The sequence below is a fragment of the Erithacus rubecula genome (assembly GCF_903797595.1).
Source record: "Erithacus rubecula genome assembly, chromosome: 2".
NCBI lineage: Eukaryota > Metazoa > Chordata > Aves > Passeriformes > Muscicapidae > Erithacus > Erithacus rubecula.
Window position 1 is genome coordinate 96,085,102 of NC_136685.1, and position 21,690 is coordinate 96,106,791.

Genomic DNA, 21,690 nt, shown 5'->3' on the forward strand with positions numbered 1-21,690 from the left:
AGTGCAATAATTAAGATGTCTGTCATCACCAAAACATCCATTGTTAAAATATTTCCAAGCTGAGAAAGCCTTCATTTGGAGTCTTTAGCAAAAAGCATTTCTTAGAAGCACTAAGACCTCCTTCATCTAAAATCATGCAGAACAGTATTCAACATACTTTCTGGAAGTCCCATGTGTATCTTGCATCATATATTGCTTTTGTCAATGTCTGTGAGGGAGCAGAGACTCTGTCAATTAAACATTGTAGGTTTTTAAAAATAACCTTTCCTATAAATAGAGATTTTAACGACCTTCTTTAAGTATTGCAATCTTTAATTGAATTCAATACCTCTGCAAATGGAGCAAACAATCTCTGACTGATTAGATCATTTGCTTCTATTCTATTTCAGCCATGGACTGGTTTGCAGTAATGTAAGGTTTTTTCATTAGCAATTGCTGTTCAGCTGGATATTTTCCTCAGTAACCTAATTAATACTGGAGAGGTAACTTTTCTTCTGTATGTCAGCGTAGTTGACACCTTTGCAGAGGTTATACATAAGCAAAAATCAGGAAAGAAAATGTAAAGGACAAAAAAGAAAGAGAATGAAGAAATCAAAGGTAGATTTTTTTTCCATGAGATGGTGGGTGCATTTATCTCCAGTAATACCAAGGTGGAAAATGATTACTCAGCACCCTGCAGGACAGACCTGTGGGAACCATATGGCTCACAAGCTCAGGAATTATTACATGCAGGTAGAATAACAGCCAAGTATTGATGCTTGGTTTTAGCTTTTATATTTCTCAAATTCTCTGCTGGTTCATGTGTAACTGAAACTTCATATTAGGTGATAGTAAGTTCTCTTCACATAGTAGTTAGACAAAACAATCCATTCTTAGCTAGAAAATCAAGAACAGCCATTCCCCAAAAAAGCACAAACAATGGCAAAGGGAAGGGGCCAAGCCAGGGGCTGAGACTGGGGCTGTAGTTGGACAGTTGAACCCAATGTGTGGATGAATCAAAACTTATAGAAGTTTAAAAACTTGTTGCCAGAATCCATCTTGGATTTGATTTGATTGTAGCCCTGGCTGGAGTCTTGTATTACCCAAGTTGTGTCCTTTCAATAAATAGCTATTTTATTCTTTTGTTCTGTCTAGTCTCTGTTCCAGGTCAGCCTTTCCAGGCGTCAGTATGAATGAAGATAAGAAACTATGTCCTTAAGCTGCTTCAGTACCTTCCTGAGTCTATGTTGCAAGAATAGTACAGCATCCTGCAAACAAATTTCAGCTCTGACTTTGGGAGGTTACCAATCTGTTGAATTCAAATCATGGGCCTGATGACAAACTGTTCCAGTTCACTCCCTGACTAATTAAGTGCATGAAATGACACACAGAATCTACCAGGTGAGACATTGTGATATAGATGGAATCAAGAAGGGGCCATTTATACACTCAAGTTGCCCCAGGTGCTGCAGTGATGTTGCCATGGAATGCTTTCCTCACAAATGGTGCTTTCAGGTTCCTAAATCAGGAGTTTACCAAAAGATGCATGAAGTCTTTGCTCCAGCCAGGTTAACAGGTGAGAGAGGCTGATCAAAACCTTCACCCTCAGAACTTGGTTTGGGTGATGCTCTGCACCTTTGGGTGCTCCTGGAGCCTGCTGGAAGCTCCTCATGGTGGGGTATCAAAGAGCTCATGGTATTTTGGCATAGCCCTTCAGCCAAAAAAGTGATGAGGAAATGGCAGAACTGCCTTGAGGCCACTCAGCCCCAGTGCCAGTAAGCTTCTCTAAAAATCTGAGTGGATATTCTGATAGAGTCAATAAGGGCAATAGCTTATTTCAGGCACCACAGCCTAGAAACAGATCAGCTTGGGAAGATCATTTTACCCTAATTATTTTGTTTCCCCTCTTCAGAAAAATTTACATCTCTCCACAGTTGTTAGCTTAAGAAAATTTTCTTCCAAAAATATCCCATTGGAACACCACAAAAAGAAAATCTTAGTGGCTAAACATGCAAACAGTGTGCAAATTATACTGGGGAATACTCCCAGAAACTGAGGTCAACTGGAAAAGCAATTATACCAGTAAATTCTTGCTGCCTACAGATCATGCAAGGTGCCAACTGAGAATGGTCCCTGTGACATTCTTCCTCCAAAATTGTGCCTGGGAGTTACATGAGAGTGGCAGAGGCCAGGAGTATGCTGGGAACTTGCAGAACAGCTTTGTTTAATTTTAATTTAGTAACATTAATTTAGCTCAAATTATTCCACACGATGAGGGTGTTCTACACTTTTGAGACATATCTTCCTTTGATAAATTTGATGAAGTTTTACATTTTGTTGCTGCAAAATACTGAGGTCAGACTAGTTGGATAATAGAGTGCAAGATACTATTTAAAATAGAAATAAAAACAAAGAAAATGCATTGCTATTTATTAAAACTCTGGCACGTCAAAAATTATTAAAACCCCCTCTAACCTGCAAGTCAAAATACCTTTTTAAGGATCATATTTAGCTTAAATGTACTACTTCAAGTTTATTAAATAACAATTCTAATTTTTACTTTACTGCAGTTTCTGATCCATAGTGTAAAGCATACAAAGTTATTACAGACAGAAAAACTGAAGTGTCAAGTTTGATGCCCCAATTCACACTGTGACTTGAGTTTTTACACAGAAAACAGGCAACCTGATCTCAACCTCTCTCTAATCTGCATGCTTCATTCTTGAGGAAATGGACTTTATTCAGCACATCCTGTCCCTCCCTCATGAAGCTTTCTGTGTTCCTTGTCCTACTTCTGGATCTCAGGAGTGTAGCTGTCTGTTATGGCTTGATGGCACAGTGGGCACATGAACAAGCTTGTGAACTAAAAGAACAAGAAAAGCTTTTAGCAGTGTACCTTTTTTTTCTTGGTTTGGTTGAGGGGTTTTTTTTGTTTCTTTGTTTTGTCTGTTTTTTTGTTATTTTTTGTTTGGTTGTTTTTTTTATTGGTTTTCTTTTTAAAGAAATAATAAATATAAAAGAATCTTCCCCACCACAGGAACATCTTGATACGTTTTAGCATTTTAAAACACAATGTCTGACTGCTTGAGGTATCCAAGGTATAAAGGTACTTAATTCACTCACCTTTTTTTCTCCCTTCCTTTCCCAATAATTAAATTTCCCCACATATTATGGAGAGATCCTGACAAAACCTGAAAGCAACTGAATATATCACTAAATTCATGAGATGCAAATAACCTCAACAAACAGTAAACAACAGCCAATGACTTGGATGCTGAGTCTCCCATGGTGCAGAGTGCTCTTAATTCCCTCTGCTGCCACTGCCTCTTATGAGTAGGGCCAGACAAGATGATCAATCGTGGGACTAGAGAAAGTGCTAATTCCTTCTTTTCCAGCCTCTTGCAGCTTTTTGCCTTCACACCTCCTTCCTGTTCTCTCTTAAAACTGGGTGTCTTTTCTCTATCTCATGGATAAAATCACCACTTCATTTCATTATCTCTAATTCCAGACATCCTGCAATCCTACACTGAAAGTAATCGATGTAAGCCATCAAAGGAAGAAAGGGTATTTAAAAATATGCACCACTATGAAGATGACAGAGCAATATAACTCAGCACCAGAACAATCTGAACTGGCAAGTTTGCCTAATTTAGAAGAAAAGCAAAGCCCTTACTTTCCCTCAAAATGCTGATGAACATCACATCCATGAGCCACGTAGGGTACAGAACTTTCAACAACAACTCATGCATTTCTTTAACAGGAACAATTTCATCTGCAGAGGGAATGCCACAAAGGAAGCCGCGCTCAGGAGTGTGAAGACATTTGCAAAAGGCGAGGAAGCTGACTAACCTGACCAATGGGTTCTTTGGTCGGAGCCTTTCCTCTTCTGGCAGTGCTCGTGGCCAACGTGGTGGTTGTTTCCATGACTGAAGTGGACATCTCTGACTGCATCGCAGTGGCTGTGGACTCGGTTGTCATAGAGGAAGGCACTTCACCAACAAGTCTCACATTTCCTTCTATCACGATGTTGGCATCGTTTTCTGCTGCCATATTCAGAACTTTCAAGCCATTGTAGTAAAGACCAGAGAGCTGGCCTTGGAAAGGGTGGCCACGTTCCTTGCCTCCAATTTTTATGGTTGCTTGGCTATTGAAGATTGTGAGCTGACGCCCTGTGAAGATAATATTATATACATGCAAAAATGTTGACTGTGAACGCTGTACTCTACACAAGTGATAACAGATTGTCATGGGGTGAAAAATGAGAGCAATAAACTATAAGAAAAGTATTTGACTCATAATTCATTGCTTTTTAATGAGGTGTCCATGAAATGCATAAATTTTGAGAGCGTTTGCATTTTTCGTAATTTACGGCGTTTTGGGATTTATATGTTTTTTGCTAAAAGGCCAATCAAATATATTTGCAAATGTGTTTAGCACTACAAGATATCCCCTCTCCCTTTTGCTTGAAAGCAGTGTTAACTTTTTGGTGTGTCTCAAGAATGCCAGGTTTTCTAATTCCTTAAGATAACTTTTTCTTCAAGTCTGCCAACATTAGAAAGGTTTTTTTTATCCATGTTATGCAGCATAGAGCCTATAGCTTTATGTACAAGTGAGTTGATGTATGTATAGACATATACAATTATGTATATACACACAAAGTTTATATATATGCCATCAAGTCATTAGGTCAAGTGAATTTTAAAGAATTTATGTGGTAATCCATTGTATCTCTAGATAAGTGAATATTTACATTTTTAAATTAAATATTTCCTTTTAATATTTAAATGTTTTATTTCCCTTCAACATATGCAAAAAAAGAAACACATGGTTCACACTGAGTATCTCAGAGGCAGATTCAAAAACAAATGTCTGATTGGCTTTCAGCAAGGCTATCAATTAAAATAAAAGATTTTAGATGCAAAAGCGGCTTTAGAAATGATACACATACCAATGGAGAAATCATGGCACATTTCCATTAAACAGAGAAATCCTCAGCAACAGTACCACTCTTAGTAAATAGAATAGTCACTTTAGTGACTATTTGGTTTCTGCTCACAAAAAGCATGCACACAACTTTAAGTTCTGTTTTAATTAGTGTTTGTTCCAAAATCCCCTTAGAAGATTGCAAACGTTAAAGGGACTTCATTTTGATTGGCAATTCATATTGCCCACTATTTAAGATACCTACAGTTTAAACAAATTTTTTTTCAGGACCGTAATGAAGATATCATAACTACAGATATTTTTAGTTAATAATTTAGATGCTGGAGCATGTAATATAATCTATGAATGATTTATAATTTTTGGTTAATGTTTGCTGTGAGTACCTTCATAGATTGAGTTAGTGGATTATATTTAACAGTCCCTTTAACCTTAAGTTAACAGGGTAAGATTATTAAACAGCTGGTACTTCTAGAAATGTATAGAAATTATTATACAAGGTATGCAAATATTACTCTATATTTTACTTTTTAAAATTTGTTTTAATTTAGTTTTACTGAAATTTATTTTTATGTTTATTAGTGTTACAATGAAGCACTACTTGGTTATGTTCAAATTATTTTTTTATTTGAAGTTTTAATCAATGTTTTTTACCTTTGTCGAGTAGCCATTCATCAACTACTCGACCAAGTCGATATGGAATTCGCTGTCTAGCAATCGCCAGGCGCTCGTTATCATTGTTTCCTTTAAAGTTTAAAGAGACATTTCATTGGTTAAAATCTGTAAGGTCAAAGGTTAAAAGTTAATACTTAAAGCTTGAGCTATACAGTTGCCACATGATTTTTTGAAATTTGGAATTTTAAAAAGTGCTACCTAGAACATTTCATGGTTCAGACTTTTCATTCATTCATTTATTTTATTTTAGCAAACAAAATTATTCCTATGTTAATTGAAAATTAGAAATCTGCATTTGAGCTAGGTTATTAAACTTATGTTATAGACAGACCCAAAAAACAAATTTAAACATCATCGAATGGCTTTACAAAAAAATGATAGTTGACCTCAGGGTTTTGTCTTTTTTGATGTTTCTTATTAACTAGTTAAACATGTTCAGGTGAAACAGGTTTAAGTTTTCAAAAGACATCCAACCTCTCACTCCAGGTTAGTCATTTAAAGAAGAAGAATGCAACTCTTAATCACCATCTAAAGCACACTTACTTCTCCTGTCTAATAATAGTCCTGCTGTAGCTTATTCCTAAGCAGAAAACAATATACATTTCTTTGCTTCATTTAAATAAAATCCAGAGATTCAAATACATGGTACAGAACAGAACAGGGCGTTCACAGTTTGTACATTTTCTTAGGACTCCTTGACAATGTCTTGAAGGAATACCAAGGCTTTGACAAAAGTGACTTGCTGAAAGGTAGCCTGGTTCTGAAACATGGAAGTGCTTTGAAATTTAGCAAGAGGCCATCTATGGTGGGGTTTCATAAATTAAGAACTAACCAGAACCCAGCAATGCAAAGGACAAATTTGTCATATTTGCCAACTGTGTCTATTCTCAGTCAGTGCACAGATCTCTGATTTTAACTAAAACAGTGAGATAAAATAAGGCTGGTACAGTCAGAAAAGTAGCAGATGAGGGATAATTAGCGAAACAGCAAATATTTATTTGCAATTATAGTTTGGTTTTTTTTTTTGTGTTTGAGTGATATAGTTGTGATCTCTCGGAACACCACGTAGAAAGCTACTTAGGAGAATGGCAAACCTAAATATTTCCTTCAATGTATAGGCTTTTGGTGGCAGCAGTTTTAGACCAACAATTTCTTTTTCTTTCATTAAATTGGTTCATAATAGTAAAGAATCTGAGAGATAAGAAGAGCAAGGTGAGTAAAAAGCAGTCATTCATAAACTATGTCCAAATACAAAGTCAATCTTATTAGCTCGATCGTGCATTGTTTTCTTTGACATCAAAACCCACCAAACCAAACAAGAAACCAGGTCCTGCATCTGCAATTGTCAAACAGAAATATTATCCAAATTCAGAAGATCAGTGTTCCAGTTTGTCACAAAAGCCCTAACAGGCTTGCAGGGAAGAGTCAGGACAATAGCCCCCCAAAACTGCAAATGAAACCATAGTGGTTTTATGCAGATATTTATTCTGCAGTGCTGAGGACTGATATTTTCCATGTTTCATGCATCTCTCACTTGGTTTAGCATGGACATTATCACCATGCCAGAAGTTGACCTATTTGCTTTTGAGGAGATGGCCTTTTCCTGTTCATTCACTTTCTGTTATCAAATCATAAAATGGTTTGGCTTGGATAGGACATTTGAAGATCATGTATTCCCACCCCCCTGCTATGAGTAAAGACACCTTTCACTAGATCAGGCTGCTCAAAGCACATTTGACCTGACCTTGAGCCCTTCCAATGATGAGGCATCCACAATTTCTTTGGACAACCACAGAAGGTGGTTCCACAAGTTCTCTGAGTAAATATACTAAGTGAACATTTAAGTGCATGTCATATTAAAAAAAATACATGGATATATATGCATATATGTAAAATATATACATTTTGTTTGTATGTACATTTCTCTCTGTCCTCGTTTAGATATATTTTCCATAAAAGAGGACTGAAACTGAACATCAAACATTTTACTGACACTTTTCCTTTTGTACTCGTCCAAGAAAGCAAAAATTTAGAATTAAATACATCACAACACAACTACTATGATGATATAAGAATACAGAAAGTTTTAAGGTTTTGTTTTTCCTTTTATGATCTTTAAAATTGCTTCTCTTCATTCTCGCCTCCTTGTCTTACAGCAAACTTCCTGGGACTAAATGTAAATCTGAGAAATATCAGAAAAATTCCCATAAGAAATGTCATGTGACCAGCACAGGAACAAAACAAAACAAAACAAAATTGTACGATCCTACATGTTTCTCTTCTGGATTTGTATCATCCCTCAAAATATGTGTGTATATATGTGTATTAAACCAGTGAGCTAATAATTTATATTTTCTGACAGTCAGTAACTTTTAACACATTCAGCTTTTCAATAAGATGTTTCGACAGTTTCTGTTGAGGCTTTATCAGTTGAGTCACTGAATAAGTGAGAGAACATCCTATTTCTAAAAGGTTTCCTTAGCTTACAGTAAATGAATCATGAGTACCTTTTTTTTGGTTATCTATACTTTTTTTAAAAAAAAATGGGGGAGTGGGTGAAATTCTTCTATGTCATTTATAAGAAAGGCTAAGTTGTTCAGAAGAGGTATGTGGGCATAAGGAATGCATTAACATAATGGAAATGTGTCTCATGGATAGAGATCATCATTCACCCATCGACTCCACACACAGTTACTCACTGGATGTCTTTCATGAAGAAATGCTCTCTAGATCCCAAAGAACCAGGAAGTCATGGCAAAGTGTCCACAACTGCCTATATTGGGAAGGCATTAAACTATGTTGTTTATTCACCCAGCAGGTGAATAAATCATCAATCAGGAACATGTGGTAAGAGGACCCCCTTCAGCCACCAGCCTGGATCCTTAGGGCTATTGCAACTCTCAGTTGTAATTCCATGACTAGCATGGGGTTTGCCCTAGGCAAGGTCCACTCACTACTGTGCAGCTGCTCCAGAACATCTCTATGGTGATGTAGAAACTCCTCTTGAACTAAAGGCATAAATTTTAATCTTGGCCAGCTTATACATTTCTTTGAATTATTCCATTAAAGCATACAATACGTGTGTTTTTTGAGACTATTATAATGTGATTCTATCAATAAATTATGTTTTTTACTAGCTGCAGCAGTCCTACACCACTGGGAGCAAAATTCAAATGAAAAGCAAGGAAATAACAATTTGATTTGTAAAGGTCACACAAAAAATAATTGCTGATTACATTAGCCCATTCCTCATCAGGGGAAAAGTGCACTGTGAAATACATCTCAATTTGACACTATTACATTAGCTTAAATTCTTCTAGTGTATAATATAAATGGAAAGGCTAGAGGGAAATGGTGTGGAACTTATCTGGATTTAGTTTCAAGGAGAACACATGAATTTGGTAATGATGAAACCAGTAGACACATAACAACTACATGAAAAAGAAAATCATACGTAGAATTGAAAATAACAGAAACTCCATTAAAAGCAACAAAAGTCCTATTTACTACATAATGAAAAACACAAATAGTTTCAATAACTGCTTCTTCCCAAATAGCTGGTTTGGGTAATGCTACTCTGCTCAAAGAATCTGGACAGACCCAGTAAAACTGTATGCATTTCCCTCATTTTATAATCTCCCCAGTGGAGAAATCATAAATACCACAGATTGTTTTCCTCAGGAGTATTCAGTTCACGTTTTCCCACCTTCCTTTATTTATGCTTGTTTTCACCAATATGGTGAACCACAAGGAACTTCTTCAGTAAAAACACTTCCAAGAAGGTTAATAAATTTTTTCATACTCTAAATAAACCTGACTGTGACTTTGAGATTTTATTCTGTTACCCATCTGAAAGATTAAGTGCTCTGGCAGGCATTCTTTAAATCGTAATTCATAAAAAAAACCCTGATGTGCCTAAACTTTAATTGTAGACAGCTATGTGACTATACAGCATTACTCTTCCAGGTTATATGGCCAAGATTTCTTTGATTAAAAAAGCTGGGAAGAAATGATTCACTCAGGATGAGCACCATGACATTGTCTAACCTGATTGAATTCTAGATGGCTTCATTCTTCTGCCAAATACACAATATTTTGTCACAACAGAGTGTTAATTCCATGCTGGCAGAAAGGCTTCAAGGGAATAACAATAATTCCAAAGAATCAAGGTAAGCAGAGAAGAGCAGCAAAGGTCAAATCTTTGAGTCAGAGTTAAATCTTGTGTCACAACTGAGAAGAAGCAGTCCAAAAAAACTTTAATCATACCTTTATATCTATAGGTCAGCTGGGACAAACCAACTATGTGAACTTCACTAATATGTGTTTTATCCCTCCTGATTTATTATATTGTCAGGGCTGGAGTGTAATTCTATTTTGTGCTCTGAAATAAAGGTGTCAGTTATTGATGTGAAATAGCAGCATCCTTGAAAGGGAATAAGTAAGAAGGTTGAAAATCGTGAGTCTGTGAAGAGCAACCTAGACTAGAGAATATTTTCTTTGAAACAAACCCTTTAACAGAATACAAATTCACATTGTTAGTCCCAGTGATCTGTTAGGGAAATAAATAACAAAGAGATGAAACCAAGGTCTATCTCAATTTACAAGCAACCCTCTCTCCCTTAGTTTTGCTCATCATGACCTTGACACTGCTCTTTCTGAATCATGGCTCCCCTGACATCTGCAAGAGGAAGACAGAGACCCACAGCATTCCCTGAGATGCAGTTAGGGATGAAATCTGACTGAAATGACAGCTGTATGGCATGACAGGAAGCCATAGCAGCCCTGGGTGGGACATGGGGACAAACAATCCACGGTCTCTCATGGTCAGGAAATGAAATCACAACTGCAGTAATGGCCCATACTAAAGTTCTTTCATATAATCTATTTCCATCATTGTGCTCACATTCTTGAGACTGGGTTGCATGGGGTAGAGAAGAGGTCCAAATTCACCTCAGGAGGTTACTGTGTTAGTGGGGGACTCTGCTCTGACCCACACTTTTGCTGAGTGCTTACAGACTTGCCTAGCCAATGTTTGATTCAGGAATGAGCTCTGGATGGATCAGAGGAGGGTATATGTCCTTTTCCATTGCTGAAAGATGTCAGCTCTACTTGTTACAGTGTGTGGGGAGAAACACAGGAGGATGGAGTGGTGACTCTTGAAGATGTATGTAACTCCTCCTCTTGTATGAGGAGGCTGATTTGGGCCTCCTTCAGTGCTCAGAGGGAAGGTACACACAGAGTTGTATAATGTGAACATTTTGAATAAACCCTACTGTCAGCTCAGTGAGAAGATAAAAGTGCAAAAAACTCTTAAGTTAGAGAAAGAACCTCTAGCAAATAAGTAAGAGTGCAGCTTTTCAATGCCTTGCCTTCTTGAGACAATTTAGCCTATAAAGAGAGAAACCACCATGAAGTACAACTCCTCCAAATTTTGAAGAGTCAAGCCTGAAAAGTTCATACTAAATGACCATAATATAATATGACCATTTAACCCTACAGGAAATCCCAAATTCCTTATAATGAATATTAAGCACCCAAAGAGACTATTTGCCCACAGAATGCAGTCTTCATAGCAGAGTAAAATTTCTCATTAGGGGCCTATAACATGCTAAAAAAAAGGAAAACTTAGGTTTGCCTTTAAGAATACAATTACCACTTCTATTGAAAGATGCCCATTTACCTACAGACTGTACCAAAACATCATATATTCCTCTGTAAGCTCCTTATTTCATGCTTGTGTATTAAACAAAGCAAATAATATTTTTACAACTTTCTACAGGATTAAACTTCAAACCCTCATTAACCGCTCAGGAGGAGTTGAACCTTCATTTCAAATCAACTACCTTCTGCCCTGTTTTGTTTTTTATTATTTTTCACTGAATTAATTAGTAATTAAATGAAGAGTGTGCTCTTCCTGACTCTCACTTCCTCACCATAATGCAGTATCTGTCTCAGTTTGTGCAGTGCTGGATGGTTTATTTTGAGAGATTGTTGTATTATATCAAAAACAAGCAAGAAAAGATGAAAAGCAACAAGAAGCAGATAAGAAAACATAAGACTTGTCTGATAAATTAAAGGTCATATTTTGTTATTTGGAGTTTTACAAAGATCCTTTGTACTGCCTGTGTAGTATTAAAGGAGCTAATATTATAGGGCTGCTGCTAAAATAGGCAGGACAATTGATAGAAATCATTGAAGAGGAATGAATTGTTGTAAGGTACCATGCTCCACATTACCCTAAGAGTGACATTTTGTATTTCTCCAAGGTAAAAGGACTTTGAACTGTTTCTAAATCATAATGATACAGCATTTAAGGTTACCTTTTCTATATAAATTTAACCAGAAGTTGACTGCAAGCAGTTTCTTATTCAGTAGATTTTCACCAACTGCAAAATGGAGAATGTTTCAAGCCTATTGCATTCAAAATTAGCTAGATCTGAGATAGCAGCTACTGAGGGTGTTCTACTGACTTTTGCCCAGGTAGCAATCTGGATGATCTTCATTTCATGCTAGAAAAGAGGTGCTATATAGAATGTCTCTTGACAGAAACAATACATTATATAAATGGACAATGGCAAATGGGAAACACTGTGCTCAGCTCTCATTTTAAATTCCCACTGGACCATAACTCCATGAATATCCAGTATTCAGGTAGAAGGCATCAATAAGAAAGGACTTAATAACTGTGTGGTAAGTCTCCTAATTAAGTTTAATCACCACATAAGTTTTGAGATCAGAATAGGGACAAACTGTCAAAAGGTCATTGCTCATATCTTGCATTTTATTGTCGTTAGTGAAAAACTTGGGAAAAAATCTATTTTCCCATAACTTATTTGTGGACAATTCGCAACATGAAAAGTTATCTGAAACAATTGGGAAAATCTTCTGGAGTTACATCCTGCTCTTGGTTATGTGGGTGATAAGAGAAAAGAGAGTATTGGCCTCCAAAGCTGCTGCAATTGGACTGCTTTAGCAGACTGTGCAGGGGCAGTGCAGGGTGCAAATAAAGTCATGATCATTGCATGACCAGATTCATAAACACTGTAAGAAATCCAAAGTGCTCAGCATCAACCTTCATCAACAGCACACAAAGTAACTTCATAGCAACTGTAAATTCTTAAAGTGTTGATTTCATGTTATTTCACAAAACATGAAGATGATGGAGCTAAACCCTATGTCTCAATGTCCTGGGACATACAGGTGCTTTGTCCCATTTGCTTGCACCTGCTCAGACTGTATCATCTTGTTCTCCTAGGGACAAGCATAATTACACACAAGCCAACAGAAACAAAACAGATATCATTATTTGGACCAGCAGAATCATTATTTTTGCCAAGCAGAAAGAGACAAATGTGCCCATATAGACGGAAAATGTCATTTAAGAGATAAAAATCTGTTCTGTGTCAGCAGTGCAGGCAGAAAAAAAAAAGGGAAAAAAAGAAAAAACTTAGCCCTTAGCCAAAGCCAAGCTCAAGACTTTCAGTTCTGTCTAAAAGTGCCATTTCAATTTGTGTATTTAAGCCTTGCAGACATTTTACTATAAGAGAATAATCTATTTCAAATGGAAAGGTTTAAACTTGCACATATAGGGGGGTTTTAATGCTTTTGGCAAGACGCAGCAACAGAAACTGTAAATAATAGAAATAGATGCTCACTGAGATAAAAGCAGAGGAGTGCTTTAGGACTGCAGAATATAACAAGAAGACCACCATGGAAAAGTGTAATGGCTGTGAGTAGACTCCCAGCAGAGGTTTAATTTTAGCTGTTATAAATGGAAATAATCTGATTTCCTATTTATAATATTTTTTTTTTGAAAGACCACTAATAATTCCCCTGTAAGCTATGTTGCATATTATTTTTTTATAAAATGCAGGTAATTTTCTGATAATCTGCAAGACATTTACAGTTAGCTAAGGTTTTTTGGTTTCTCCCCTTGTGATTGATTATGGGGGTTTTTTTGTTTGTTTGTTTTTTTTTTTCTCGTGTAGTAAAGCCAAGGATACTAAGAATTGTTATAAAACATTTGATTTTGTTTTGAAATGGCAATTTTGAAAAAAATTTAAAAGTTCAGTGCTCAGATACTCTGAATTTCTGTATTCAAATCTCTTCTATATTTTTCTTCTTGCATGATTTAGGAAATTCTAAAGGAAGGGAAAGTCTGGTCACCATAATACATTTATCACTCTCCTGATAACTCTGCTTTGTGACTTCTCATATTTAAAATGGGACAAAGACCTGCTGCAGAGTAAAGACCCTGTGTGGGGAATAGGCAGGAGAATGGCTGTCAGTGTTGGCACAAACCACATCCATGGAAAGCCCATTTCTGTGCACCTCATTCTTCCAAAATCCATAAAGACACACTGAGCATTAAGCATGGAAACAATTCTCTGGTGCCTTCCTAAACCATGGCCTGAAGATGTCTTTGAGCTGATCTCTCCTGGGATGTTTTCTGATGACAGAAGGTTTCAAGGTATCCTTGGGCCTCCAGAAGAGAAAGCCAGTGACTCCAAATCCAGTCCTAACACATGTGTAGTTCAGCACCAGCGAAACCAAGCCATCCTATGATTTAAGCTCTTGTCCAGGACACACTTTCATATGAGGAGCTGCTCTGTTTTAAAAGCTAACAAGGCCACATTTTGGATGGGCAATGCAAAGATAGCAGCTAACTTTCATGTAGGTCTAAATTTATTGGCTTGATTTTCAGACCAAATCTGAGTTGAAACACCAGAATGCAGAAACAATCAATATTGAACCATTTAAGCATGTATGAATTTGCAAGGAAATAGATAATTACTATTCAACTGTCAATATGTTTAATCTTTCATTTTGTTTTACAAAAATCCATTTGCTGATGCAATACCCACAGTGTAGACCTGACTTCTACTTTGAAACACTTATGAAATGTTAAATGGGAAAAAGATCAACTTTAGAAAGAAAATAGCTCTGCTAGCACAATTTACACATCTACTTTTTCTCAGGGAACCACTTGACCTTTTAAAAACATACTGAAACCCACCATGTTGAAATTAAATCAGGCTATTATCATCTTTCCAGCTTTATGAACTCTTGTAGCTTCTCTAACACAAAGCACTAATGCATTATTAAATATAATGTAATATGCTATTTAAATTATTTTTATTTCTAAATGATGGTACTGAGCAAGGTGAAGTACTAAGTAAGCCTCTAATTCAAAGCAGATAAGACTCTAACAGCTAAAATAGGCAGATAACTTACTAATAAAATATTAATTCATTCCAGTTTAATCAGCACAAGCCAAAATTCAGGCAGGACAGGACTACATCAGTCCATCAATCTACTGTCCAGTCATCACCCATGAAAGTACTGGCATGGGCTCAATAGATTAGATGGGAAAAGAAGCTGCCTCCTGTCCTTACTTTAATTCATATGTACACAGATTTGCCACTCCTTATAAAGCAGAACACTAAAACTTAGAAACAAAGTTTCACCACTGAGACTGAAGTATATTCAATTAACACTAAAATATGTCTAACTGCCAGGGTGGATTGTTACCACCAATAAAGTGCAAGGCTAAAACAGGATTCTGACAAGGATTGGAGCAACATCCCATTTTGCTTTCTGCACAGAACACCCATGGTGTTTGCATCCACAGAGCTATGACAGATAAGGCAAGTTGTACAGGCAGCAGATTATTTTTGACACACTCCTGCAGCATGGCTCATCTCTCCAGCTCAGCTGGAAAAACTGCACGCAGGCTTACTCCATGGAATGCTCTTTAACTAAAGTCAGCTACTGCAAAAATTACATGCAACAAACTGTGAGCTATCAGATAGAATGGATAAGCAAGCAGTTAACTAAGAATCCTTACAGGAATTTGTCAGGATTTATGGATGTATAAATATACAAAGCTGAGAAAGAGAAAGATAAATTAAGTATTAGGATTTTAGTAATATTTCCAGTATTCCATTTCTGCTTTTTGAAAGCACATTCTCAGTTTGATGCAATAGGACTGACATATTTAAGGCATGGCATAGCTGTTGATTAACACAGTAATGTTTCTGGATATAGAAATGATACCTGGAAACTTTTTTTTTCCCCTACTCTGACTTTAATTCCTGGAAAGTGATTGCTGTGTTTGCATTATAAACACAGTGGTACCGTAGCATTATTCTTATATTGATAGTACACTCCTAAGACATAGGACTGATGTCAACTTCACATCAGAGGATATGACTATTTACCCACTAAACCTGGTATTCAGCCATGAACCTGTTCTTTGGTTAATTTATAACCTATAACCAGATCAATCAGGCCTTCTAGGAAACCACCTTCTCCTGATGTGATGACACACCATGAGGTAAATCTCTTAGAAGTGAATACCAAGGCTCACTGTTGAAATTCTGTGCTCATTTCTTCCATGAATTTCTCAGCTATTGTTACAGCTTTCTAGGAAAAGATAAAGAGCACTGTAAGCATCTACTGTTTTTCTCCCTCCTGAAAGCACTTAGACTGCATCAAACCACTGCATAATTTTCTTTTTGACAATATAAATCACTGGAGATTGTGCCTCTCCAGGGATCTCATTACACATATACTACACCAAATTGTTTTCTTCCATAGAACCACAGACCCCAGGTACAGATTTGATACCTGTTCCAGAGCTTGTTTCAAAGTGCTGCAAAAGGTGCTAAAATCCTCCCCAGTTCTTAAGTCTTTAGCCTTTTGTACCCACAAGGCCATTTCCATAAATTCCTTTTTCCCAGCCTCATCACATGATGCTTCATACTGAGCAGCCAGGAAGACGAGATTCCCACAAGTGTTTTATTGGATTTCTTTTTCTCCAGGACACTGTCTACATTGCCAAAAGCTTTTTAGAGCCAGTAGAGAACCCCAGTGGTTGGGGGTGTTCCAGTCAGTGAGTGCCCCTCACTGAGAGCCATCAGTTGTATGCAATACTAAGCTCAGTACCTCAGGCTGACTAATGAAAAATTAACTATATTCACTTGGATGAGGAATATCCAGTAACTCTGGGATTGAAAGTGAGATGTGTGGCTGTGATGTGCAGGCTCCCCAAAGTGTGGCACTGCCACACTGCCCTCCACTGCAACACTTCAGTGCTGCTCCTCTCTGACTGTAATTTGGCTCTAAGAGGATGATATTTACACACAGGACACCCACGAGCCCCAGAGAACTTAATAAGGGAAGGAAGAATGCTGAAACTGAGTCTGAAACCTCTCTGCCCAAATCCTTCATGTATGCCATATCCTACCATGGCTTTCTGGAACTGACAGTGAAGCCATAACTGAGTTTATAGCTTAGTTCAGATAAAAACTCACTTGAATTTACATGAGAGACTCTCTAGGACTGGGATCCTAAAGTGAGATGCTAAAGAATCCTTTGGTTTAAAATTGCTATAAGGCAATTGCCATGCTCTGAAAATGAGAGTATGCTTTCAAGATTTAGCCCTGTACCCAGCTACAGTTATATTTTTAGCACCATTTGTTCTTTTGCAAAGGGTGTATTTATTATTCTCTCCCTATTGTGTAAACTGTAATTTAAAAAATTTAAACCTGTCCTCTATTAATGCCCATCAGATCTGTAAAACAGGAAAAACAAAATTGCCTTTATATATACTTAGCCTTGATGATAGTGTGTTTCATTCATTTTTTAATGTCCACTAAACCCAATGCTGCACCAGAAAAGCTATTTAACTCCTTAAAAATAGTTCACTGAGGAAAATAAACCATTTACATCTCAATTAAACCAATTTTTAAAAGTATAATTTCACTGCCTTTAATTCAGTTAACTTCTGCATATAAGGGGTGCAGAAAATTACAATGCCCTTTACAATGTTTCATGCTCCTGATATACTGAGGAATACTCAATTTCTGCTTCAAAATTATTTGAAATGCTGTATACTACACAATCTGCCCCTTGTGAAGCCCATAAGAGTTCTAGGTTATATAAATTATACAAGGTTTTCTTTTCTGACAGGTAGGCTAGACTGAAAAAAATAAAACTGTCCTCTGGCTTAACCTATACCTTGCTAGGGTCAAGGCAGCTCTTTGAACACTCCTGGAACACTCTGAACTTAATTGTATATGCATGATATAACACAAAAGCAGAATTTGTTGCAACTAAGGTGCCATTAATCTCAAATCTAAAGTATTAAAGAAAAAATATTTTGACAGTGTGGATGCTGCAGTTGCAAGATGGTTTTTTTGTTTGCTTTTTAACCAACAGAACTCTCCCATGTTCACAGGCACAAAGGGGAGAAAGAGAGTCTAAAGAATGTGCATGCTCATATGTTCCAGAGAGCAATGATTTGTGTCCTTCTGAATACCTGCTTAATGCAGTTCACTCTCTGGAAAATATATCTAGGACAGAGCAAGTTGCTGTTTTCCCTGCTGCAGTATGAATTATAGTGACTTTTTCTGAATTAGTTAGTTTAATGGAAGCTCTTATCCTGCAGATATAAAGTACTATACTGCTGTCACACCTCATGCCACCAGTAAAATATATTGGGGACACATGCATGAATGTGCCCCAAATAAAAAAATGCCTCATCTTCTGAGAACACAATAGCACTGCAGAGAAATTAATTTTGTTTTCCATATGATAGATTGTCTGGTTGGAAGGCTCAACACCACATTGATTTGTTCTGTCCTGAGAAAGGCTCCTGCTGCAGACTGACTCTAGGCTTGCCCCAGCAGATAATGGAAATAGAGTGCATTTCAGAAGCACACAGCATTGTAGTCTGCTCCTGCATGCTCAACCAGCCACTGGGAGCTTCAGTGGGAGCCTTAGAGCAGAGCCATGTGTGTGCTTATCCAGTGAGGCATCTCAGGAAAGGGCCACTGTCACAAACATACCAACTTAAGTGTTGCACAGAAATCATTTCACTGGCATGGGCAAATTATTGGTTTGGTTCAGTGAATGACACTTTATATAAAGTCCTGTGTAATGACTGGCTTAGAAACCCACTGGGGGGCTGGAAGGAAAGAGAAAGAAATGAATCTGTTCAAATCTCTGCACTGACAACATGGTCTGGCCCCTGGGAAAGAAGAGAAGAATGATGAATTTCTTTTAAATCATGGATGCCATCAGAGATACCAGCATAATATTGTTAAGGAAACTATGCCACTAAAATTCCTTGGGGAAGAGTTTAAGTAAATTGTTCTCTTCTTAACCTACAAGATGTTAATCCTCCATTTCTAACTTACTCTGCTAGATTGGGTAAGTATCATGCTGCAGGCTACACAGAAAACCTACGTCAAGACAAACACAAGTCCATAAAAGAACCTCTAAATATAGGCAATATTTCATCTTTTGTGATCTGACTTTTGGGAATTGTTAATAGATAATGGCCTTCCAGAAAGGGGTGAAAGGGACCAGCTGTGGCAGATTTGCCATGTCTCATTCTTAGGTCTGTTTTCATTCCCATTTTATCCCTCTAACTTGAATCATTGGAGCTTGCTGTCTTCAGAAAATCCATTTCCATATCACCCTGTAAATGGGTTTCGGCCCATCCTCTGCCAAAAAAACATGAAAAGAGCACATCTCTGTTTCTTTCAGTATTTTAAAAACGTTTTTCTGAATCACTGCTCATTTGACATTTTCTTTCTCCTTCCATTGTGCCACCTTGCCATATTTAACTGAAAGGTGTTATACCTTCTGTGATCAAGTAATGACAACTATGCCACACATTTTATCAAGATCTGAATTTAATTACAGGATCTAACAAGCCTAAGAAGGGATGAGCCTTTGTATTTCACTGAGATATCCAAGATGAAAAATAAAGGGGGAAAAAACCTGTCTCCAGACTCAGAGAAGCATTATTATATTGCATTATCTGACAGAAAGACCTGATAAGCTGTCAAATTAAAAAGCTGATTTGGAAAATTTTACTGAAACCACTCTTTGAAAAGAGACTTACTGTAGTGCTTTGTTTGGGTATCACCTAGGTTCTTTATTTAAAGGCAGCAGCAGGGTAGAACAATTTCATAATCTCTCAAAGGGCAGCGGTGCTTTTTTTAAAAAAAAAAAAATATTCCTTGACTTCAGGTAAACTGCAACAGAGGCTCACCCAAAGAGAATGGGAAAATAAATTTCCGTTTTTGTTAACATCAATCTTTCACATCGACAATAAAATTATACAGAAAATGAGACCTGGGTGCATGCTGACAAATACATTCAATCATAACCAAAGAGCAGTCAGAGCTGTATGAAACGAGGAAAACATGCAAGAAATCAGTTGTGCAATTACAAAGGCAAGGTAGCACACTGGCCTAGTTACATCCATCACTTAACTGCTGGTTTGTGTTTCAGTAACTTAGATGAATTTTTCATGTACTTTGATTCCTGCTTCTTCTAGAATAGTTTCTTCCATCTTTACTCTGGAGAACTTACTGAATTGAGTTTTATATAATTCCTTGTCTTATTTTTAGTTCTCCATGCCATTATTTTGCACTCTGGTATAATGCCTGCTTTTATTCATAATATAAGTGGACATAATAACATGAATACAGGTAGATAGCAGCTTCCTAGATTAGGAAGTCCTCACTGAGGAGTTTGTCCAGACAAAACCAACAAAAACTAATAAAGTTTTACCTTTGCTTTGGCTAAGTATTGGAGACATCATTGAAAAGTTAATTGTAGGAAACATTTTTTGATTGAATGATCAGGAGTTGGCTTAAATTAATATGAGGACAACTAAAAATAAGCCTGTAAATCAGATTCTTGATTTAAAAAGAACAAAATTTAATAAGGTGAAGGAAGTCAGATTATGCAATCAGTAGAAGGGGCTGGATTCAGCCAGGAAATTTTTTAAAGTATTAAAATAATTACATATATATATATATATTTTTTTTTTTTTAGTTTGCACCCACAAGGTTAAAATATACCTGCTAGACTGAACAACTACACTATTACAGGCTATGTTACAGGAGAGCAAAACCCTAGACTTGCTCAGTAGAAAAAGCAGTACCATTCAGTATCATAAAAATAAATACTCAAGAAAAGTTGCCAGAACTATGCACAAAAACATCCCAAAGAAAGTAAACTAAATTCAAAAGCCAGAGATTCTAAAGTGCTATAAACAAAAAGAGATCACAGAGTCAAGAATTGCTTTATAGTATGGCTGATGGTGATCCAAGGGAGCAGATTGAATTGACTGACTGAAATGTGTCTAATGTAGATTTTCACACCTCAGAAAAAAAGCCATGTCCATATTCTTACTGAACTTGCATGAAGTGAGAAGAAAGTGAGAAAGGTGATCTTTATCCCAGAACTCAAAAAATTTTAAAACAGGAGTTTTTAAAATCCAGCTATCCAATGAGACATGTTATTTCTTGTAGTAGAGAACAGATAATGTAATACCTTTACATGAGAAGAATTTAAAAAACTACCCAGTTGAAGTATTTAGTATGACCTTAGCTATTCATGCTGCTTTAGAACAAATTTTAAAAGAAATAAGTAAAGATATGAAAGCAACTGGAAAATTAGATAAAATGCAGAACTTTACCAAATCATGCTAAGCTTGTTCAACAGCTGTATTTGCCAAACTAAATAATTTTCTAGATGAAGGAAATTAAGTATATCTAAATTTATCTGGATTTCAGTAAAGCATTTGATATGATGTCATGTAGCAAATCATGGATTAACTGTGGAAAAAACAAAGGAGTGTAAAAATTGTGGAAAAAAACCCTCAAACACCAAAGGATAGCATTAAACAAGGGATTTTTCTCTCCTCCTTCCTCTATCTCATGTAGAGAGTGATATCCTGCTGCTGTAGCTATTGACAGGTTCTGAATTCAAGAGCTCCTTGCCTTGCATCACACTTGAGGCTCCCATCTTCCCAAGATACATCTCATCCTAGGAGCCAGCACTGGAGCTGTCCTCTCTCTGCTACTCCCACTTCATTTGGTGTCTTCTTCAGCCTCTTGGTGAATCATTCACACAGATGATAAGCAGTCCTTGCTTGTCTCATCCAGACCTGCCAATGTGTCAACAGTACCATATTCTGGCCCTTCTGTTCTCTGCTATATTAACTATGTTTGAAAAATAAAGAACCTCAAGAAATAGAAGTTGGGTCAGATGTACCAAAGCTCTCCACAT

General features: G+C 36.8%; 1 protein-coding gene across 17 annotated transcripts in view; it reads right to left on the minus strand.

Annotated features, from left to right (window-relative positions):
• NRXN1 (neurexin 1) overlaps positions 1-21,690 on the minus strand; it is a 659,042-nt gene that overhangs the window by 88,276 nt on the left and 549,076 nt on the right. For 9 of the 17 annotated variants that reach the window (XM_079298607.1, XM_079298605.1, XM_079298610.1 and 6 more), the window contains 2 exons: positions 5,575-5,664; positions 3,829-4,148 (listed from right to left, as the gene is read on the minus strand). In XM_079298607.1, the coding sequence (XP_079154733.1) occupies positions 3,829-4,148; positions 5,575-5,664 (410 nt within the window). The remainder of the gene's footprint in view (positions 1-3,828; positions 4,149-5,574; positions 5,665-21,690) is intronic. The other 8 variants (XM_079298612.1, XM_079298599.1, XM_079298598.1 and 5 more) reach the window with 1 other exon arrangement.